Source organism: Neopelma chrysocephalum, unplaced genomic scaffold, assembly GCF_003984885.1.
Source record: "Neopelma chrysocephalum unplaced genomic scaffold, ASM398488v2 Primary Assembly neopelma1_97, whole genome shotgun sequence".
Lineage (NCBI taxonomy): Eukaryota > Metazoa > Chordata > Aves > Passeriformes > Pipridae > Neopelma > Neopelma chrysocephalum.
Genome location: NW_020897760.1, coordinates 2,396,590 through 2,417,400, shown reverse-complemented (window position 1 = coordinate 2,417,400; position 20,811 = coordinate 2,396,590). Strand labels below are relative to the sequence as shown.

The following is a 20,811-nucleotide window of genomic DNA, read 5'->3' as shown; positions in this document are numbered from 1 at the left end:
TCCACAGGACACCTCAAAATCCCACCATGTCCCTGGTTGTCCAACCCCCGACACATCCAGCACAGATTCCCAGCGTACCCTGCGAGACTCCCAATTTCTAAGGGAAATTACTGACTATTGTATCAACCCTGCACAGCCCATTTTTAGTCACTGATGCGAAACACTGACTGAACATTAGTCACTGCCTAAGGCTCTGCGTGTCTGCATCCCCACATCTGCTCAGCAGCTCCATTCAGTGGCTCCTCCGACACGGAATAATGGCAGTTCCTTCTCTACATGCTCATCTGTGGCTTCTCCTTTTCCTTCCATCCCAGCAACAGATCACAAACCCGAGAAACTACTTGTTCTGAATGCATTGGCCAATATTCTCCAACAAAAAGAACCCAACAAAACTTTCCCTTTCAATTCCAACAGTCAGTCAAAAAAAGATGGAGCTCCATGTTAAATATTAATGGTCCATTTTGCTTCCATTACAGGCAGTGGAGAGGCGGCAGCAGCTCAAGGCTGGTTTAGAACCCTCTGTGACTGGAAGCAGGCCGAGCCTGTGGATGTGCACATGGACCTGTCACAAGAGATTTCACTCCAACCTCCTGACATAGTCCTTACACAGATCACAGGCACCAACTACAATTTTTGGGTCAGATCCAAGAAGAAAATTACTTTACTCTCTCCTAATGTCATTTCCCTCTCACAGCACTGGTGAAACATTCAGTGGGTGTGTAAAGGATGTTTCTGGTTCTGAAGGGGAGGTAGGGGCATGAAACAGAGCTGGAGGAAGGGATGGGTGCCCAGCTCGGGGCTGGCTGTTCTCAGTCACTCTAAGAACCAGGATTTCCTCAAAAGAGCTCAACTCAGGTTCCCACTCAAGCCCGGGAGAACACACTGCCTGTGTCCTGCCAGCACTGAGCTGGCACAGAGGGACTGCCAGTGGCCTGGGGCAGCTGGCACAGGGACAGTTTTGCAGCTCCAAATCACCCTCTGCCTGGTGCAACCTCCCAGGATCTCCAGAGTGAGGAAATTCATTCCCACATTACATTATTAAATACAAATTTAGCAGGAACACCTCAGCACAGTCCACGTTCACTGGGAGATATTTCCATAGTCTGAACAGCACTGGGGATTTCTCTTCCTTTCTTAAAATAGATTTCCTTACTTTGCAGATCTGGCAGTGGCTCAGGAGATAAGAAAGAGCCACCAACAGCTGAGGAAATATGAATTCCCCACAGCGCAAGGCCAGCGTAGACAATCGGCCCCAAAAGCCAGTTTATTTCATAGTCTTTCATGTACAGAAAAATTATATTTTACAGTAATATTTTCCTGACAACTAAATTACCAACCAAAAAAATCTGGATTCAAATGGCAGCTCAGGAGCTGCTGCCCCTTTCTTTACTGCTGAGTTTTCAGGAATTATTTCTGTAAATAAGCAAACAGGATTCTGTAAATAAGCAAACACTGCCTGTTGAAATTTGTAAATAATGTTACTTTTTTTTTCATGTTACCATGAAATATTATCCCTTTCACTACTCCTGGGTGAATCCTAAAAGAGATTTGTGGTGTGTTAAATCATCCCAGGAAAAGTGAGGTCCTGGCTGTGCAGCAGGTGAGCAGACAGGTGAGCCCGGGGTGGTTTCCAGCACAAAAAAGCCATTCTAGCTGTGATTATACTCCAGATAAGCAGTTTTCCCTATTCTGCAGGAATTACCTTGCTTTCCACATAGGATTCAGAAGAGCTCAGGCCAAATGGTCGTTTGGCTGCTCACTGTCAGTGTTTTAGGAAGAAATCAAGAAGTAAAATTAACTGATCACTTCTTGGAGCAGTGAATATATTGATGCCCTGTAGATGGTTCTAGCTTTGGATTAATGAGAACTTACAGGGATTTATGGGGGTTTATTTCAGCAAGAACCACCAGGCCAATCTTCTCTGCACATCTCCACTTTCTATCCTGCCTTCTTTTCCAAAAAAACAGTCTTTTAAGATTTTATCTGGATCTATCTTGAGCCTTTGCCTTGTGTTCTAAGGCTATCAATAAGTTGGCCACAGGTAGAACCACAATAACACTTTTGTGACATGTTGCACATCCTTGGTACGGCAAATTAGAAGGGACCAAGCAGCTGCTGCTCCAAATTAATGGAGTAAACAGGATAATCAGAATAGTTCCAGGCCTGTCAGCTTGACACTGATCCTGCACAGGGCAATGGAATCAGTAAAACACAACATTATTTAGAGAGAATTACAGCAGCTTAATCAAATTAATGCCAGCATACGTGTGTCTCAAAAACTGCAGCGTCAAACAGGGCTGACACATTCCTTCTGATGGGATTAGTGGGATTGTGGGGAACAGAATCACTAGGACAGCAACACATTCAGCAGGCACTGGATTTACCACTGCCCAGCTCTGACTGAGAGCTGAGGGTGCTTGAAATGGGTGTATTACACTAAAGAGCTTGGAAATCACAGCAGGAAAGTTTAGGAAAGAAGCCTAATTGTGAGTGGGAACCACTACAGCCAGAGCAGAGCTTAATCCAGGGCCCATCTTGGGACCTTTTGTCACTTAATCTCTTCTCCAAAGACTTAAGACATGAAATCATTTCTGTGCAAGTGATTTAAAATCTGCTGAATGATAACAACAAAGGGAGCAAGTGACAGCCCTTGGTGGAGTGAGAGGGAACAGTAAACCAGGTCCATCCCTGCATGGCCAAACAGTGTCCTACTGGAGGGCAAAGAATCCCAGCATCCACCTCAACCTGGTCCAGTAAGGGACTCCAGGGTGGGAAGCAGTGAGAAGGGCTGATACAGAGCCAGGGAGACCTCACAGCACAAGCAAAGGTCCTTAAAAAAACTTCAGTGCCTAAAGAGGCTCCAAGAGAGCTGGAGAGTTGGACAAGGACCTGGAGGGACAGGACAAGGGGGAATGGCTTCCAACTGCCAGAGGGCAGCATTAGATGGGATATTGGGAGGAAATTCTTGGCTGTGAGAGTGGTGAGGCCCTGGTACAGGTTGCCCAGAGAAGCTGTGGCTGCCCCATCCCCGGAAGTGTCCAAGGCCAGGTTGGACAGGACTTGGAGCAACCTGGGCTAGTGGAAGGTGTCCCTGCCCATAGGGGGTGGGACTGGATGGGCTTTGAGGTCCCTCCCTACCAAGACAAAACTTAAAATTAAGTTAAAAACATCAGGCAGGAGTCCCTGGAGTGGTCCAGCTGCTCCCTGGACCACTGTGCTGCAGAGGAATTCTGGGAGAGCAGGCAGCAATATTTGTTTGGGGTATTACAACATTTAGAATCAAAATAGAAATGAAATGAAGAGCCAACCCAGAAGCTGCTGTGTACAGTCACTGCAGTCACACATCTCCCGCAGGAAGCAGCTCCTCTCCTGACCTGCTGTGCAGGGGATTAAAGAGACCAGCACTTGGAAGCATCAGCCCTGACAGAATGTCCTCCTGCACTAGGAGAAGATCCAAAGATACATTTTCTACCACTCAGTTCCTGCAGAAGTTAATTTCTTCCTAATGAAGTTGCAAGATATTGAACCTCAAATGTGAGCTGTTAGACCTCAAATGTGAGCTGTTAGCAGGAAAAAAAGCAATCAGAGGGCAGGGACCAAAGGACAGCCAGCCAGGGCCTTCAAGTCCCACCAGATGCTGGATAAGTCAATTAAAAGCACTGCAAGATGCTCAGAAGTGCTGACCAGGGCTGCAGGTTCTCATTAATTGCGACTTTATGGAGGAAAAGACACATTCACTGAGCTGGAGAGGGAATTAGAATATTCAAAGGAGCTTCAGTGTCCCCCCAGGCTGATGATCACAGTGTGTCCCCTGATGAAGAGTTTCCTTTCAGGGAGCTCTTTGTCCAGGAGGATGAAGGGCACAGTCACTGATGTCTTCCCTTCCATGCAGCTCTTTTTAACCACATTTATTTTCCTCTCAGAGAGGCGGAGGAGATGCTGACGCATCTCCAACCTTTGTCTCAGAGATTCATCAGCTAAAATAGATCCTACATATATGAATAGGAAGTTTAATTAATTCACACTCCTGTGATGTAACAAGTTAAATTAAAAACAGTGAACCCATAAGACTTGATAACAAGCCTTTTATGGTGATTTCACTTGTCCTACAAGAAAACTTCCTCCTTCCAAAACTGGGAAGTGTATTTTTGAAACCTGTGAAACTGGAAGCAACGTTCGAAATCATCACAATGAACAAAGGCTTTTGGGAACAGTTATAGGCTGAGGATTAGTTTTGAGGTCATTTAAATTCTTACATTAACAAATGTTTGAGTTCATGACAACTCCATTATGAAGAATGTTACAGGTACCTTTATTCCATTGGTCAATTGTATCAGTCAACAAATTGGCATTTCCAGGGGGCTTAAATATCATATTGATCATTTTGGATCACTCCCCCTCCCTCTCTCCTGATTGCTGAGTTGCAGGAGAGAATCATAGAATGGTTTAGGTTGGAAAAATCCTCTCAGACCAGCGAGTCCATCTGTTCCCCCAGCACTGCCAAGGCCACCACTGGCCCATGTCCCCAAGTGCCACATCCACATGCCTTTGAAATCCCTCCAGGGATGGGGACTCCAACACTGCCCTGGGCAGCCCTTTCCAATCTTAACAACCCTTTCCATGAAAAAATCTTTCCTAATAGTCAACCTAAACCTCCCTGGCACAGCTTGAGGTCATTTTCTCTCATCCTGTCCCTTGTTTCCTGGGAGCAGAGCCTGACTCCCACCTGGCTCCACCCTCCTGTCAGAGAGTTGCAGAAAGTGAGAAGGTCCCCCCTGAGCCTCCTTTTCTCCAGGCTAAAACAAGAAGACAGAAGGTACAGCCACCACTGTAGAGTGAAAGGTCTCAAAATACACAAAATAACCAGCCTTGGGTTTAACCTTAACCCTACAGCATCATCCACTTCACAGGACTAATAAAACTCTCACTCAACTATCAAGCACAAAGCAACATATATTCAACATTCAACAAACAAAGGTCATTCTGACCAAACTGGAAAGGGTTTAATCAGTGGGCAGAATCCAAAATAATTTTATAGGAAAGAGCCTGCTGATGCCAATGAACATTTAAAAAAAACCCCATCAAACTCCAAACCCAAAAACCAACTGCTGAAGGCACACAGGCTCCCATTTCTAAAATATTCAGTGCTTGCACTCCCAGATTTGAAATAAGCTCTGACTTCTGTGAGAGCTTAAGATGAGCTTTGGAAATGTGTGTCTTAGTGCTGCTCCAGCACCTCAGCCGAGACAGACAGAAGTGCCAGCCTAGGCCGGGTTATGCAAACGAGCACGTACCAGGATGAGGAGCAGGGCTGAATTGCTAATCAAGGAGTGAAAACAACATTTGAAACACTGAAAAGCTTTAACTCCCATCTATTAAAATTTATTGGCAAAGCTTCAAGGGTTTTCCACGGCTGCCAGGTTCCTCATGGCTCACAGCACTTCCCTGCTGGAGATAAAAGGTCAGGAAATGGATATGAGCGTGCTTGGAGTGGGCACAGTGACAACTGTCACAGTCACAGAATGGGGTGAGCTGGAAGGGACCCACAAGGGCCCTCCACAGGACCATCCTCAAGAGTCCCACCGTGTGCCTGAGAGTATCAGACCCTGCAGCTGGCAAAGGCAGTGCTGACCTTCCACAGGCTCTGGAATTCCTGGGCTTTACGATCTGCCTGCTGTTTCCAATATGGAAAGCCTTCTGAAACCACTAAAATAATCTATCAAAGACTGGCAAAGGGTAAAGAATGAACACATCATGATGTTGGCTTGCCTGGCCTAGCTATGCCACCTTTATTTAATCATTTTCAGAAGTTGCTTATTATCTCATCCATAACACTCTGCTGCTCCAGGAACCCCCCTGGGCTCATCCAGGCATCGTCCCAGGTGAAATGAAGCTGCAAATTCAAGCAGCAGGAACCTTGGTTGGGTCTGAGCCATCATCTCACCCCAAGAGGGACCTGGCTCGAGTAGCCTGTGAACAATCTGTCTTTTAATCAGTATTAAAAGGGAAGTCAAAAGGAGGAGACAGGTCCCTCATGCAGACAGGCCACAAACATTTGCCACCTCATACCGAGGATCAACATTTGTCATTCCAAGGGAAGAGGGGACACGGTCTTATTGTCAGAGACTGCTCCAAACAAGGACTATCACAGCTGATCCCTGATATTATGGACACTGTCTAATCCAAGGATTTCTGTGTAAAAGGATGCTTTTAATTTCCAGCTTCTATGTATGCCATACACTAAAATTATGAGATTATAACTAAATTGTATGAATATGAATGTGTAAAAATAGGGGGTTTTACCTTTTACATGTTTTGCAAGACATTTTTCAGAAGCACAGAATCATGGAAGGGTTTGGCTTGGACTCCAGAGCTTTTTTTTGGGGGGTCCCCTTTTTTTTTTATACTTGGATTCCCACTTAGATTTCTTGGGGTGTTCTGCACAGGGCCAGAAGTTGAACTCAATGATCCTGATGGGTCCCTTTCAACTCAACATATTTTATGGTTCTATGAAAGCCCATCTAGTTCCAACCCACAGCTCATTTATGAGCCTCAAAGCTTATCTACTTCCATCCATAATTCCATTAATTCTGTGCATTATAAACCATGGCTGAAGTTCCTTTATAACCATTGCACTTCATCAAATAAACATTGTTACAGGATCCTTAGAACTATTACAAATAAATCTGCCTTTTCCTCATCTTGTTGACAAATAAATCACAAATATACAGGACACTGAAATATCATCAAATTAAAAATTTTGCTCCAGAAAATCAATGACCAAATCACTACAGATGCTGCAGAAGACCTGGATTTCTTTCCTGAAGTGCTTTTCTTTCAGGATTGATGTTTATAAATGATTTTATAATATTGTAATCACTGACGCCACAGCCCTGCTCTGCCCTGAGCGTGTGAGGAGACGCTGCGAGGAGGCAGCACAGACCCTTCAGGTCTGTTTTCTTCCCTGAGCAGAGCAGACACTGATCCTGACACAGAGTGTTTTTGGAGGGTAGGTGTTAAACCATCCAAAATGACTCCTTGAGTGCTGCTGGGCCAGAGCAGGCAGAAGGCAGGGAAAACCAGGGCATAACAGACACTTCCGATGATAACAACCCAAAGGAATGTGCCCAGGTGGCCAAGGGCACCTGGCCTGTACCAGCCATGGTGTGGCCACAGGACCAGGGCAGTGATGTCCCCCTGTGCTGGCACTGCCGAGGCACCTCCGGTCCTGAGTCCAGTTCTGGGCCCCTCATGACAAGAAGGACATTGAGGGGCTAGAGCGTGTCCAGGGAAGGGAACAGAGCTGGGAAAGGGTCTGGAGCACCAGGAGCAGCTGAGGGAGCTGGGGAGGCTCAGCCTAGAAAAAAGGAGGCTCAGGGGGACCTTCTTGCTCTCTGCAACTCCCTGACAGGAGGGTGGAGCCAGGTGGAGTCAGGCTCTGCTCCCAGGGAACAAGGGACAGGACAAGAGGAAATTCTCTCAAGTTGTGCCAGAGGATGGTTAGGTTGGATATTGGAAAAATTCCTTTCTAGAAAGGGTAGTCAGTCACTGGCACAGCTGCCCAGGGTAGTGTTGGAGTCCCCATCCCTGGAGGGATTTCAAAGGCATGTGGATGTGGCACTTGGGGACACAGGTTAGTGATGGTCTTGGCAGTGCTGGGGAATGGCTGGACTTGATGGACTCGGAGGGCTTTTCCAACCTAAGCCACTCCATTATGCTGAATAAGAAAGACTGAAATATCCACACAAAACACACAAGAACAACTTGCAAAAGGAGGAAAGAAGATTCAGAACAGCTCTGGTTTTCCTGGTAAAGCAGCAGTGACACAAGCACGGAGGGTTTGGCACAGGAGGCTGGATAAGGTGCATCAGGGGCCCCCATGGAGAGCTGAGCCCTGGCACAGGATCAACCTCTGTCTGCACACACAAACTTTAATTCAGAGCAGAATTTGTCCCACCACAATTTGGAAAGATAAACAAACAGAGCAGAAAACTAGAGACACGAAAAATGGGAAAATTATGCTAAATCATGTTTAGCTGTAGACTAACTTTGCTTTCAAAGCAATTTTAATAACAAACCCCTCATCTCCGGAACAATGCCACAATGTAACTTGCTAATTAGCTTTTTTCACTCCCTAATTAATAATAACCATTCATCTTATATCTGCAGTTAAATGGCAGCAGGAGTCACTACTTTGCATTTGATTTCTATTTCAATTTAAAACTCCAGTTTTAATTCCATTAGTTGAGTTGTAGCTGCTCCAGCTGAAATGTTGGAAGCTTTTTAAAGACAAACATTGATGACTTTCTCACAGAGCATTCGATTCACTCAAATGCTCCCACCTTCACCTGAGCACCTCCCATCCCACACTGGGGTGCAATGAGTGCATTCATTTCTACCTATGGAGCTCTCTTGACTCCAATTAAATTATAAAGATATAAGGGAGTTGAATTTGACCTCCTGGGTATATCCAAAGAGACAAAACAAACTGTGTGATACCTCAGAGTCAAATCTCATGCATCTGGTCACAAACTCCTTCCCAGAGATGAATTAAATTAGCCCAAGTACGAGACATCAGCGCAAAATGTTTAATGTGTTTTGATGTCGAGATGAGCTCCACAGTATTTATTAGGAAACAAATAATCATAGTAAATTACAGTTCAGAGCTGAAAACAAGAAAAAGTGCCTTAATATTAACAGCTTTTTCTAGCACACAATTTCCAAGCACTCTCTGTGTTCCTCTCTGGATCATGGAGTGTTACTGCAACCCCCTTCCCACAGCAGCACATGGAAAACTGCTCAACCTCTGGACACTCAGGGGAAGCTCAACACATTTTGGTATTCGGTTCACCCCACAAAACCTTCTGTAACACAGTCCTCAACCTGGGATGGTAACAGAGTTTGGAGTTGGTCCCTTACTCTGTGGCCTGGCAAGAGCTTGAAAGCTGGAGAGGGGCTTTGGACAAGGGGTGGAGTGACAGGACAAGGGGGAATGGCTTCCCACTGCCAGAGGGCGCGGTTGGATGGGATATGGGGAAGGAATTCTTGGCCAAGAGGGTGGTGAGGCCCTGGTACAGGTTGCCAAGAGAAACTGTGGCTGCCCCATCCCTGGAATGTGCAAGGCCAGGTTGGACAGGGCTTGGAGCAACCTGGGCTAGTGGAAGGTGTCCCTGCCCATGGCAGGGGGTGGGACTGGATGAGCTTTGAAGTCCCTTCCAACCCAAACCAATCCAGGATTTTATGATGAAAAGACCTTACACCAAGCCTGATTTGCCCATTAATACCCAATTAGCAGATTAAAACTCAGGGCCACATGACAAAAAGGAAAAACATCAGGCATTAAATGTATTACAGAACTGCAGTATGTGTTTTAAAAGACAGCAACAGACTCTATATATGAAAAAAAAATTCTCACATTCCCCATTTCCACACTGACAAGCCTGTGTTACAAGATGAGAATGGCAAACTGAGCTTTCCAGCAGCATGGAATGAAGGCTCTTTCGCACTAGGGCAGCTCTGCTGTGAGTCCTCATGACATCACCTTTAACCAGGCACTCTGCGCTAATTCCTCCCCGCCAGCTGTTCAGTGCTCACAGGGAGGCACCTTGTGCATAGCTATTCTTATCCTGCTTTCCTCATCCTTCCTCCAAGAGCAGTTTGAGGTACTGAGTGCTATTTAAAGCCTCAGAACCAGAAGGACTCTCCCTCTGACTCCGGGTGTCTTGGCACAGCTGCTGCACATCCTCCTCAGAAGCTGCTGTGCCAGCCCTTGTTCCCCTCCCCAAAACGTTCCTTACAACTCCTCATGAGGGGAAGAAGAGGGGCAGGCACTGATCTCTGCTCTGTGGGGACCAGGGACAGGACCCCAGGGAATGGCCTGAAGTTGTCTCAGGGAAGGTTTAGGTTGCATCTTAGAAAAAGCTTCTTCCCCCAGAGGGTGGTTGGGCACTGAACAGGCTCCCCAGGGCAGTGGTCACAGTACCAAGGCTGATAGAGCTCAAGGAGCGTTTGGATGATCCTCTGGAGCACCTGGTGTGACTCTTGGGGATGGTCCTGTGCAGGGCTGAGGGTTGGACTTGATGATCCTTATGGGTCCCTTCCAACTCATATTCTGTGGCTCTGTGATTCTCCCTCCTGGGACACAGAGCAGCTCATGCTGAGCAGCCCACCCTTCCAGAGTGATGCGGCTCCTGAAATCCAAGGGCACTCCCCACTACAGGATGCATTGCATCTTCCAAAGGCTGGGATGTGGGTCAAATCCACCTGGATTCTCAGATAGTGTAAAAAAGGTCCACACTTTGGGGCCACCCCAAACCCAAGGGGGCTCTTCTGAAAGGCTGAGAACATTTCAAAGTGAAAGACATCCAAAGTTACTATCCCAGGAGGAGTATTTGGGGTTTCCCACTTTAGATTTAACAGGACAGGTTGGATGGGGCTTGGAGCAACCTGGGATAGTGGAAGGTGTCCCTGTCCAGGGCAGGAGGTGGAATAAGATGATCCTAAAGGTCCCTTCCAACCCAAACTATTCTACAAAAATACTTATCAGGGAAGCAATTATAAACTGGAAAAAGTCATTTCAGAACCTAAAATCTGATGTGCCAGTTTTTCCATGAGGCTGAAGAAGCACAGAGCGAGTCTGGAAAAATCCTCGTGTGCCTGAAAAAAACTACTTTTTTATGTAGTTGTTTAGAAATTCTGGGTAAACTTGAAAAGAAAAACGCCCAGCCCTGAGCAGCTTCCCAAAGAGCCAAGATCCACCTCTGCAGCTCTTCTTAGGGAACAGCTGAGTATCCTGACCATTCCTAAACACACATACATCCCCTGACACCCTCCCTGCTCATCCCACTTCCAGTTCAACCTATTCCAGCAGAAATTATTCTACTTCTCACCCTTCAGAGGGAACTGAGAAGCCCCAGGAGGTAAAAGTGAAGCCCCAGCGTTCCACATGCTGAAGGTTTGGAAAAGTCATCAAACTCCTTAATGGTTTGTGTCTTACTTGCTGAAGGTTTTCCAGGTTATCTCCTCGTGTGAGGATGGAGCAATCTCTAGGATCAATTCAAAATTCTATGCATATATTCTTATAAATCTATACATATATATATATGCACATATTATATATACACATTTATACATGACAACACACAAACTGTGTGTTTAGGGTCAATAATATGTTTTATACTCAATCCTAAAGAGCTTTTTCTAAACCCCAAGGAAAGAAACGACCAAGTTCTGTGTTGCAAAGGAAATGGAGGAAGAGGATGGAGAGAAACTAAGAGGTACTTTCTGTAGATGATTTAATATTCAGACATATCAGTTCGTTAGAGACAAAATGATCACTCGTTTTTCTCTCCTGTCAACTATGAACATTCCTTTAAAAAAGTGTTGAATTTTAGGTGTGCGTTTATTAGAACAAACTCATTGTATTCTCTTAATCTTATATTTCTGTTAAAACCAGGTATGTTTTTCATGCTGTTCACTCGATGCTGCCAAAGTCAGTGATTAATGGACTAGAAAAATGCCAGCTATTGCAGAAAGGACATAATTTCTTCGCTATAAGGTTTCTCAGAGCTATTCTAAAGCTATAGAACCCCATTCCCTCATTGAAATAAAAGGGAAGGACATACTGGATATGGAAAATGCTCAAAATAGGATGAAAGGACGGGCAAAGGGATGGACTTCTCTGTGAAAGTCACTAAGTAGGTCAGTTTATAAAAGGGATGAGCTATGGGAAACAGGATAGATATCTACCCATCCCTAGGTGGCATGGAAAAGATGGATTGATAGCTGCTTGTTACCATCTCCAGGGCAAAAACAAGAGCTCCAAATGGAGCTGGGATCAGAGACTGTCTCCTGATGGCACCGGGCACCAATCCCACCTCTGCTTTTCTCTAAGTGACCACATAACTTATAAGGAGTTTAGGGTGACCAGTCAGGGTCAAATCTAGCAGGAGTAAGTAAGATTTACCCAATTCCAAGCTAATCTGTCAGTTCACAATGATGGAGTCTTTTTTGCTTTCACCAACTCTGTGGATGATTTCCCAGTTCTAGGAGCTGCACAGAGGAGATGCAAGTCCCGAGAAACAGAATCACAGAACCACAGAATCCCTGAGGTTAGAAAAGCCCTTCCAGACCATCGAGTCCAACCTGTGCCCAATCCCCATCTCGTCACCCAGCTCAGAGCACTGAGTGCCACATCCAGTTGTTCCTTGGGCACCTCCAGGGATGGGGACTCCACCACCTGCCTGGAATACCAGTCTCCTTATCCCTATCCTAGTTTGGTTCCTGGCAGTGCCTGAGGAGGTGGAGGGGCTGGGGGACATCAGGGTGGAGAACAAAGATGACAACAGAGGAGTCTTTCTGCTGAGACACAATATGTCATATTGGAAGGTGGGAAAACCACCACCAAACCCAAACACTGTGTGAGGGAATAAAGAACCCTCAGGAGTGCATTAAAGTACCGTACTCGGAATAGGACTGTGGAGCTCAGTGTTTCTACAGACAGTGGTGGACCAGCTCCAAACCCATCAACAGCCCAGGGAATCCCACTGAGCTCCAAGTGCTGGAATCTGCCAGCAATTAACAACTCTAAGTTACTGCACCAAAAATACCCCCCAGAAGCAGGTTCAGCACTTCACCGTCCTGGAAAATATTTTCTTTGTTGTATTTCACACAAAATGACTTATATTAAAGAAAAACTGAGGAAGGAAACAAATTATTCAGCTACTTTGTGTCTGTTTTTTCCCAGCCCTCCCCATGGATGCAGAGTGACCTTGGTGATGAATTTTATACAAAGTCATCATTCCAAAAGGAAGATGTCTTGGACAAGGACTAAATAGAGTCCGACACTTTGCATCACACCTATTTATGCTAAATCTGTCTCCCCAAAAATAGCAGCTCTGATTAAAGACCTCTGATTGGCAGGTCCTGAAGCTCAGTTTTTAGCTTGTCCAAGTTACCATATTGTTGCTGTTAAGAATGGAAATGATCACTGAGCAGTGGTAATGACATCCCATTAAAAGAGTGCCTTTCTCTGGCAGGATGAAGGCACAGACAGCCTTGGAAAATGCCCAGAAATCCTGGCTTTAAGGAGTTTCTGTGCCCAGGTTGGAGAGCTGATGTGCTCACACAGGCAAACATCTCAGTGATAGTTTTTAGTGTGGCCTCTTGCATGGATACTTCTGCTGGAATCCTGAAAAATGGCTTCAGTAGGGAAAAAAAACCCTTAGAAAAACACTGCAGCATCTGCAACCATGGGACAACAAATAAAGAAAACTGCATTTTATGGTCCCAAGAAAAATTCCTACAAATACACGTGTAGTAATGGGGTCTGTTCTCAAGATTTATGCAGACCATTGCTCCCCAAAATGGCACATCAGGAAGGAATCCCTAGTGGAGGAGGAGCTGGGGGTTCTGGTGGACAACAAGCTATCCATGACCAGCAGTGTATCCTGGGGAGCAAGGAGGTCAATGGGACCCTAGGGGGCATCAGGAAGAGCATTGCCAGAAGGTCAGGGAGGGGATCCTGTCCCTGTGCTCAGCCCTGTGAGGCACATCTGGAGTGCTGTGTCCAGTTCTGGGCTCCTCAGGATAAGGGGGACATGGAGCTCCAGGAGTGGGTCCAGCAGAGGCTGCAGAGATGATGAGGGGACTGGAGTATCTCCCTTACGAGGAAAGGCCGAGGGAGCTGGGGCTGTTCAGCCTCGAGAGGAGGCACTGAGAGGGGACCTCATCCGTGTCTGTCAGTGTCTGCAGGGGGGAGTCAGAGGATGGATGAGGTTCTGCTCAGGGGTGCCCAGCAATGGGACAAGAGGCAATGGGTACAAATTGGAACACAGGAAGTTCCACATGAATATAAGGAAAAACTTCTTTACTGTGAGGGTGCCAGAGCACTGAACAGGCTGCCCAGGGAGGCCATGGAGTCTCTTTCTCTGGACAGATTCAAATCCCACCTGGGTGGGCTCCTGTGCAACCTGCTCTGGGTGAACTTCCTTTAGCAGGGGAGGGTAGACTGGATGATCTCCAGAGGACCCTTCCAACCCCACCCATTCTATAGTTCTGTGACACTGGTCACCCACAGATAACAGCATCCATGCTCATGCCACTACTGTCCCCTTAGCTGGGTGCCCTTCCTTTGAGGTGGTGGCTCTCCAGGCTGGGTGACCCCACAGGCTGGGCACCAACACATCCCTCCATCCAGGGGCCTCCCAATGCTGATGGCACCATAACACATACTGGGCAACCACAGCAGCTCCACTGCAGCCTGTCCATGCTCCCCTCCAGCCTGTTCATCCTCCCCTCTGCCTCCAGCTTTCCCAGCAACCGCCACGGATGGAGCCTCACACCTCCTCCTCCTCTTCCTCTCATACATGACCAAAGCCTTCCTCTTACAAACCAAGAGGGTTTGGGGGCGTTATGCCACTGCGCAGGAATATCTAATGCAAAAATAAGTATGGAATAAAACCCACTGGAGGGTAAAAAGAGCTCTTCACCCTTTGCTTCATGTGTTCATGAGTCTGTAACCAGTCTCTCACCAACATGCCTTCAGGACACCATGAGGTGCTTGGGTAACTCATGTATTCCCCAAATGTCACTGCATGATGTGGAAAGATACCTCAGGCACAGGACTGGAGAGCACAGCACAGCACGGGGGGACACGTCACTGTGCCACGATAGAATCGCAGAATCTGCTGAGGTGGAAGAGACCCACAGGGATCATCAAGTCCAACCCTCAGCCCTGCACAGGACCAGTCCCAAGAGTCACACCAGGTGCCCCAGAGATCATCCAAACGCTCCTTGAGCTCTGGCAGCCTTGGTGCTGTGACCACTGCCCTGGGGAGCCTGTTCAGTGCCCAACCACCCTCTGGGGGAAGAACCTTTTTCTAAGATGCAACCTGAACCTGCCCTGACACAACTTCAGACCATTCCCTGGGGTCCTGTCCCTGGTCCCCACAGAGCAGAGATCAGTGCCTGCCCTTTCTCTTCCCCTCCCAAGGAAGTTGTAACTGCAACCCCTTCTCCAGCTGAACAGACCAAGTGCCCTCAGCTGCTCCTCACACGGCTCCCCTCAGAGCCCTTCCCCATCTCCATTGCCCTCCTTTGGACATTCTCTAACTCATGTATTCCCCAAATCTCACTGTGTGACACACCAAGATACCTCTGGCACAGGACAGGAGAGCACAGCACATCACTGTGGCACATGTCACTGTGCCATGGCACACAGACATCTCAGCTTTTTCTGCAGTCCTTGGCTGCCTGCAGGGCCAGGAGACTGCAACGCTGCTGCCGACACAGCTGAGCACAACAAGGAGTGTGGGAACTCACAGGGAAAATGCAGAAGAGATGCATAACACCAGGAGAAACAGCACCCTGGCTGCTCCCAGGAACCTATCAGCTTAGCAGTTCTACATTGACTAGATGTTGAAAATCATCAACCACTTCTAGAACCAGTTCCTGAATGGTTTATGAGGCAGAGCAGGTCACATCACAGGATACTTTTGCCAGGAAAAGAAGAAAGCCCATTTCGTATTTCTGGTTCCTAATCCTTCCCCATCCCACAGAGCACCAGGAAGATCAAACTGCGTTATTATTGCAGGAGAGAGCTCTGATGGATTTAGGGAAAAAAAATCCCTCGCCATATAAGGGCTGTGAACATTTTCCCACTTAAGACAACGTGTGGGATCATATTCACAGACACAGAAATATGTTCTGTTCTCTGACACCCACAGTCCTAGAACACCGGGCTGAAGTGCTGGCAAGAATAAGAACCATTTGTTAAGAACAAAAAATGTCTCACATAATTAGAGAACTGCTGAAAGCCACCAATTTAGCGCTCAGGCTTGAAAATGTAAGAATATTTATTGTAACAACCGCAAGAACTTCAGCATTGCCTTGAGGTAGGGACGCTGCACACATGCACCAGTGTGATCAGGGGATCAGATACCTGGGGCAGAGCCAAACACAAGGTGCAATGAGATTCCAACCCCACTCCAACACCTCCATTAGTGGATTTCATGCTAATTATGAAGCCAAGCTGCCCACCAGGTACCCAGAGCACCTTCCATTGGGGTGATGTGTCCCCCTCCTCAGCCTCATCCCTTCCACCCACAGCCTCCAGCCATCGCTCCGTAACCATTCCCTCCTGTCCAGCCCACCAAACTGCCCTTCTGTCAGGAGCAACGAGGACGATAAACATTTCCCAAAGCCTCTACAAGGGGTGGGGAGCCTCTGTCCCAAAAACTCTTCAAAGGTCAACACTGAGGAGGGCAACAGTGAAAAGATGGAATGTGACATTAAAAATAGAACATATGGTGTCTGAATGGAGTTGATTTTTACATACTGGAGAATAAAGTGATGCAAGAGAAGCAGAGAATGGGAGGGACTGGTGGGGTTTGACCTGAGAAGAGATGGAGACAGAGCTCCTGGACCTGCCGGAGAGGAGCTCTGCCAGTCACAGCTTGGCTCTTTGGCCACCAAAGCCACCAAGGTCCCCCTGCCAACAGCTCCTCAGCCCCACAGCTCAGCTCCCACCAGGTTTGATCCCCTCCCACCCAGCCCAGTCCAGCACCTCTGCAGATGCGGGTCATGCGCCGCAGCAGGGTCAAGCAGCGCCGCCGCCGGCCCCGCGCAGAGCTCCTGCTGTAACCCAGCGTGGGGGTAAATCCATTTCGGTAGCGGGGTCCTCTCAGAACAGCCTCTGGAATGCCACCTTTGTCGTGCCACGCCATCCCTTCCTTCCACAAGCTTCTCTGCAGTGACCGCAGTAAAAATTGAAAAAGTGCAAAAAAAGTCACCGACGAAGCGGGACTTTAAAGTCAGCAGGTGAAAACCAATCCAAGTCCAAACCAATCCAAGGCAAGCAAAGCTTTAAATTCCACTCCAGGGCAGCTCTCTGCGGGATGTGGAGCAGCAGCTCCGTGACTCCGGTGGCAGGGAGCAGATGGGATGCTCTGCCCGGCCCCTCACACAGCGTCAGCTCCCAAGCTCACCCAGGTGTGTGTTTGTCACAACGCTCCTTAATTCCGTATTTTATACCTGCCACATTGCTCCATCCATTGCTCTATTTATAGTCCGTGCCAGAGCTCCCAGGCACCCAACTCCAGCAACACACCAAGCAGCAAAGATCTCACAAGGATGTCTTTACATCTCAAACACCCTTGAAAGCAGAGCAGTGACAGACAATTGACATCCCACAAAGTCAAGTGTTGGTTTTCCATCCATGGGAACATGCACAGCACTCACAGTCCCACTGTTTTGTTCCCACATCCCGATTGCTGCATCTGGACAAACGGTGCTGCTCTCCTGGACAGATTCAAACCAGTTCTGCCCACTGGCCACCAGCTCCTACGCTCAGAAATGGTTAAACTTGCTCTCCGCAGATTTTCTTTGCTCCAACTCTCATTTGCAAATCCTTTCCCCAGCAAAATAGTTGGGAAAAAAAAAGCAAAAAAAGGCGTTTTCCTCCAATAAGCTTAAACTCCTGTAGCTATAAAGTCATTCACTCTGGATACAAGTGAACTAAAGGATGAAGAGTGTTCTCCTCCTTATAAGAAAAAAAGCCTTCTTGAGCTTACAGCTTCCTTTCTTCTTTATTCACCATAACTTGATCCATTAACATGGTATTTGCTCCCCCTTCCCAGAGCACTGGGATTTAACGCTCCTTTACTTCCCTAATTTCTCACTTAGCCACAGTCCTGCCAGCGGCAGCCTCTCCCCTGGGCTGTCAGACCTCTCTAGCCTGACTCCCAGCTCCTTCCAGCCATCCCTCCTCCTGTCCATCACATCCCTCCACCTTCCGTTCTTCCATAACTTCTCTGTAGGTCACACCAAAAGGGGTGGCTCAGCCCAGTAACACATGAAGGATTTCTCTGCCATCAACAAATTGCTGCATTCCCGAGGAAAAAAAAAAAAAAGCTCTGAGAAAAAGCTCAGTTCTGCAAGGCTCGTCCCAGGATTTGATGCAATCTGCCGTGCCGGCAAATTAAAGCCTCCAGAAACCACGCTAAAATTAGAGAGAGCTGAGATGAAAACCAAGGACACATGGTGGCTCTTACAAATCTTTAAATAGGGCTTGGTACAACATCGAGGTGCTCGGCTTAGATCCACCAAGATCATTAATTTGGATTATAGAGAGGCATTGGCTATTTCTGGGACACTTTGCAGGGTGGTGAGTGTGGGTTCCCACACACCGAGCTGGTGTCCCAGCAGATTTTCAGAGTGCTGATGATCAGTTTGATGGATTCACACCCCTTTGCCAAAGGGGACCGGTTCCTCCTACACCCACTTCCAGAAGGTTTGACTCCCAGGTCACCAGCTCTGCCCAAGGGGGATACCCAAGACTGGCTGTCCCAGACACAGCTGGGCTCCTGCAGCTCCAGAGATGGAGCCTTCGCTCCCCATCACCCTCCAGCAGGTCAGGGGAGTTGGGGTGGGAGCTGAATGTCCAAGAGGGTAAAATTCACCAATTCTGAAGCACTAGGAAACCCTTGCTGCATATCAATCCCCTTTCCTATCCCCGGTCCAAGGCCCCTCCCAGCTGAGACCCCGACAGCACCATGGTAGTTGGGTGATGGCACTGGGGATGGTGTGAGCCAGGGGTGACTCAGTGGCCACTGGGCTCTGGGGTGCTCAAGGGGACTTTGGGGAGCTCTGGAGCTCCCACCACACAGCTACAGCCTGCCCTGCCCGAGCAGCAGCTCTGAGGTGAGTCCATCCCTGTTCCCTGGCTCTGGGATGAATCCCGAAGCTCTGCTGTATTTTGCATCCCTGGCGTCTCTGCTTTAAAATCAACGCTCACAGCAAAGCCTTGTACAGCTGCAAGTACCTCAGGGACAATTAATTCCTATTTAATCTGAAGTTTGGTGGCACTAACAGTGCACATGCTGCTTCCTTGAAATATTCCAGAGACAATGGGCAACCTCCCTTTTAAAATCATATTTGTAAGCAGCTACAACTTCAAGAAATTTTTAATGAATTTTTAAGAAGCATTTACAAATTACTGCAGGCCCAAGCATGGGGAATTTGCTGCTGGCCAGGCACTGCTCCTCCTTCTCAGGGACTCCCACCAGTGGAGCCGTGACCGAGCAGCCGCCTCCAGCCCAGCGTTTGCTTCCGAGCTGCAGCTCCCTGAGCAGCTCCCTGAGCCGGCTCCAATCTATCAGGCACTCAGGAATGGCTCCTGTCACTCCAGCAACTGCCAAAATTGGTGTAATGTAAAACCTTTTTTTCAAGCATTTCACAAGATTTGTATAACTGAAGACACAGGGAAGCCCCTCCTCTGTGAGATAATTAAAAAATTTAAAAATGCCAGTTTATCAAAGGAAAAGTTTTACAGATCAAATCCAGGCAAAGGGTGAAGATCACAGAGACACCAAGCTGACACGACACATCGAGCTATTTCATTATAAGATCATTAGTTTAATATGGCTTTGACATAAACCACAGTCATTAATATTGTTTGGAAAATGAAGAACCCTCCTTTCACAGCAGCTGCATGAAAAGAAAGATCCATGACCTCCTCAAAGGCCGATTCCCTTCCCACCCCCACACCTATGAACTGAAGCAATGTGAATATTCCCAAAAAGAGGCCACACTTTCCAAGATGCACAATTTATCCCTAATTCTGGGGGTTCTGAGATCAGCTGTTCCTATTTCTTTACCAAGTCCTACTACTTCCCAAAGTGGCTGCAATCTGTGCCGTGGAGGTTGCCATGGCAAGGATCCATCCTCCAAGAGGAGCTGAGTGAGCAGATGCGGAACAGCAAAATCCAACACATTAAGTCACTTCTCTTGTCATGGAATGATGAGGAAAATGCTTTGTATTTCACCTGTCCCTAAGGATTATGATCACTCAGAAAACCGCAGGTTAAAACCGTGAATGGCACGTGGTCGGAGTTTCGGGCTGAAAATCACACATGTACAAGAGCAAAATGAAAGGATTTCACTGGAGTGACAGAAACAGCAAAAAGATCCATACGGATCATTTCTGTTTTCCAAAAATCAAGGAACTTTCACCAGGGCTCTCACAGCCGTGACCATTCCTGGTCAAGCCTCCCAGGAATAACGAGGAAACCCAGCCGGTTCCTCGGTCCCCTCGGCAGAGACACAGACATAGGTCCGGAGGGGATGCAGGCCCTGAGCCCCCATGGCCCAGCCCCCTGCCCAGGTTCTCCCAAATCCCCCAGAACAGGGATGCGCTGGTCCCCATGGCCCCATGGCTCCACTAATACTGGGCAACCAACTTCAGCACCCTTCAGCTGGCCCTCTCCAAAGCGGCCAGGCAGTGAGATCGTGCTGGCAGAGGGACACGGCACCAAAGCCACGCGGGACCGCGGAAGGCAGCGCTACCCCTGCTCGGAGGCATCTCCAGCACCGCCAGTGCCTCGGGAGGGTGGCACCGGCGCTGGAACGGGCGCAGAATATTCCAGGAGCTGTGTTGAGCCCGATCGCCGTTCCAGGCAGATTAACGGGAACGCCCGCGGAGACGCGCCCGAAATGTCCCCGGGGTGCGGGGGCTGCGCGGAGGCGGCGGCACCGCGCGGTCCGTGCCCGGAGCGCGCCGGGGGAGCCCCGGGAGCCCCGCGCCGCCCCCGCTCCCGCTCCTGTCGCTCCTTTGTCCTCGGCAGAGGCTCCGCCGCGCCCGGCGCTCCCGCCCCGCGCCCCTCGCTCCCCGTCAGCCCCGCGCCCCGGTGGGTGTGCTGCACGGGCATCCCTGCCACGGGCATCCCTGGGGGGGATCCCGAGCCCCCCCGGTCCCGCGGTACTCACGGTGCAGGCGGGAGCGCGCGTCCATGCGCGGCCGAGCCGCGGTGCGGA

General features: G+C 48.3%; 1 protein-coding gene across 6 annotated transcripts in view; it reads right to left on the bottom strand.

Annotated features, from left to right (window-relative positions):
• LRRC7 (leucine rich repeat containing 7) overlaps nucleotides 1–20,803 on the bottom strand; it is a 118,629-nt gene extending 97,826 nt beyond the window's left edge. For 5 of the 6 annotated variants that reach the window (XR_003536036.1, XM_027694322.1, XM_027694317.1 and 2 more), the window contains exon 1: nucleotides 20,764–20,803. Coding sequence is in view for 5 of the 6 variants with exons in the window: in XM_027694322.1 (XP_027550123.1) it covers nucleotides 20,764–20,788 (25 nt within the window). In the remaining variant the exon portion in view is untranslated. Of the gene's footprint in view, nucleotides 1–16,564; nucleotides 16,627–20,763 lie in introns of those variants that run through there. The other variant, XM_027694318.1, reaches the window with a different exon arrangement.
• Between the last annotated feature and the right edge of the window lie 8 nt (nucleotides 20,804–20,811).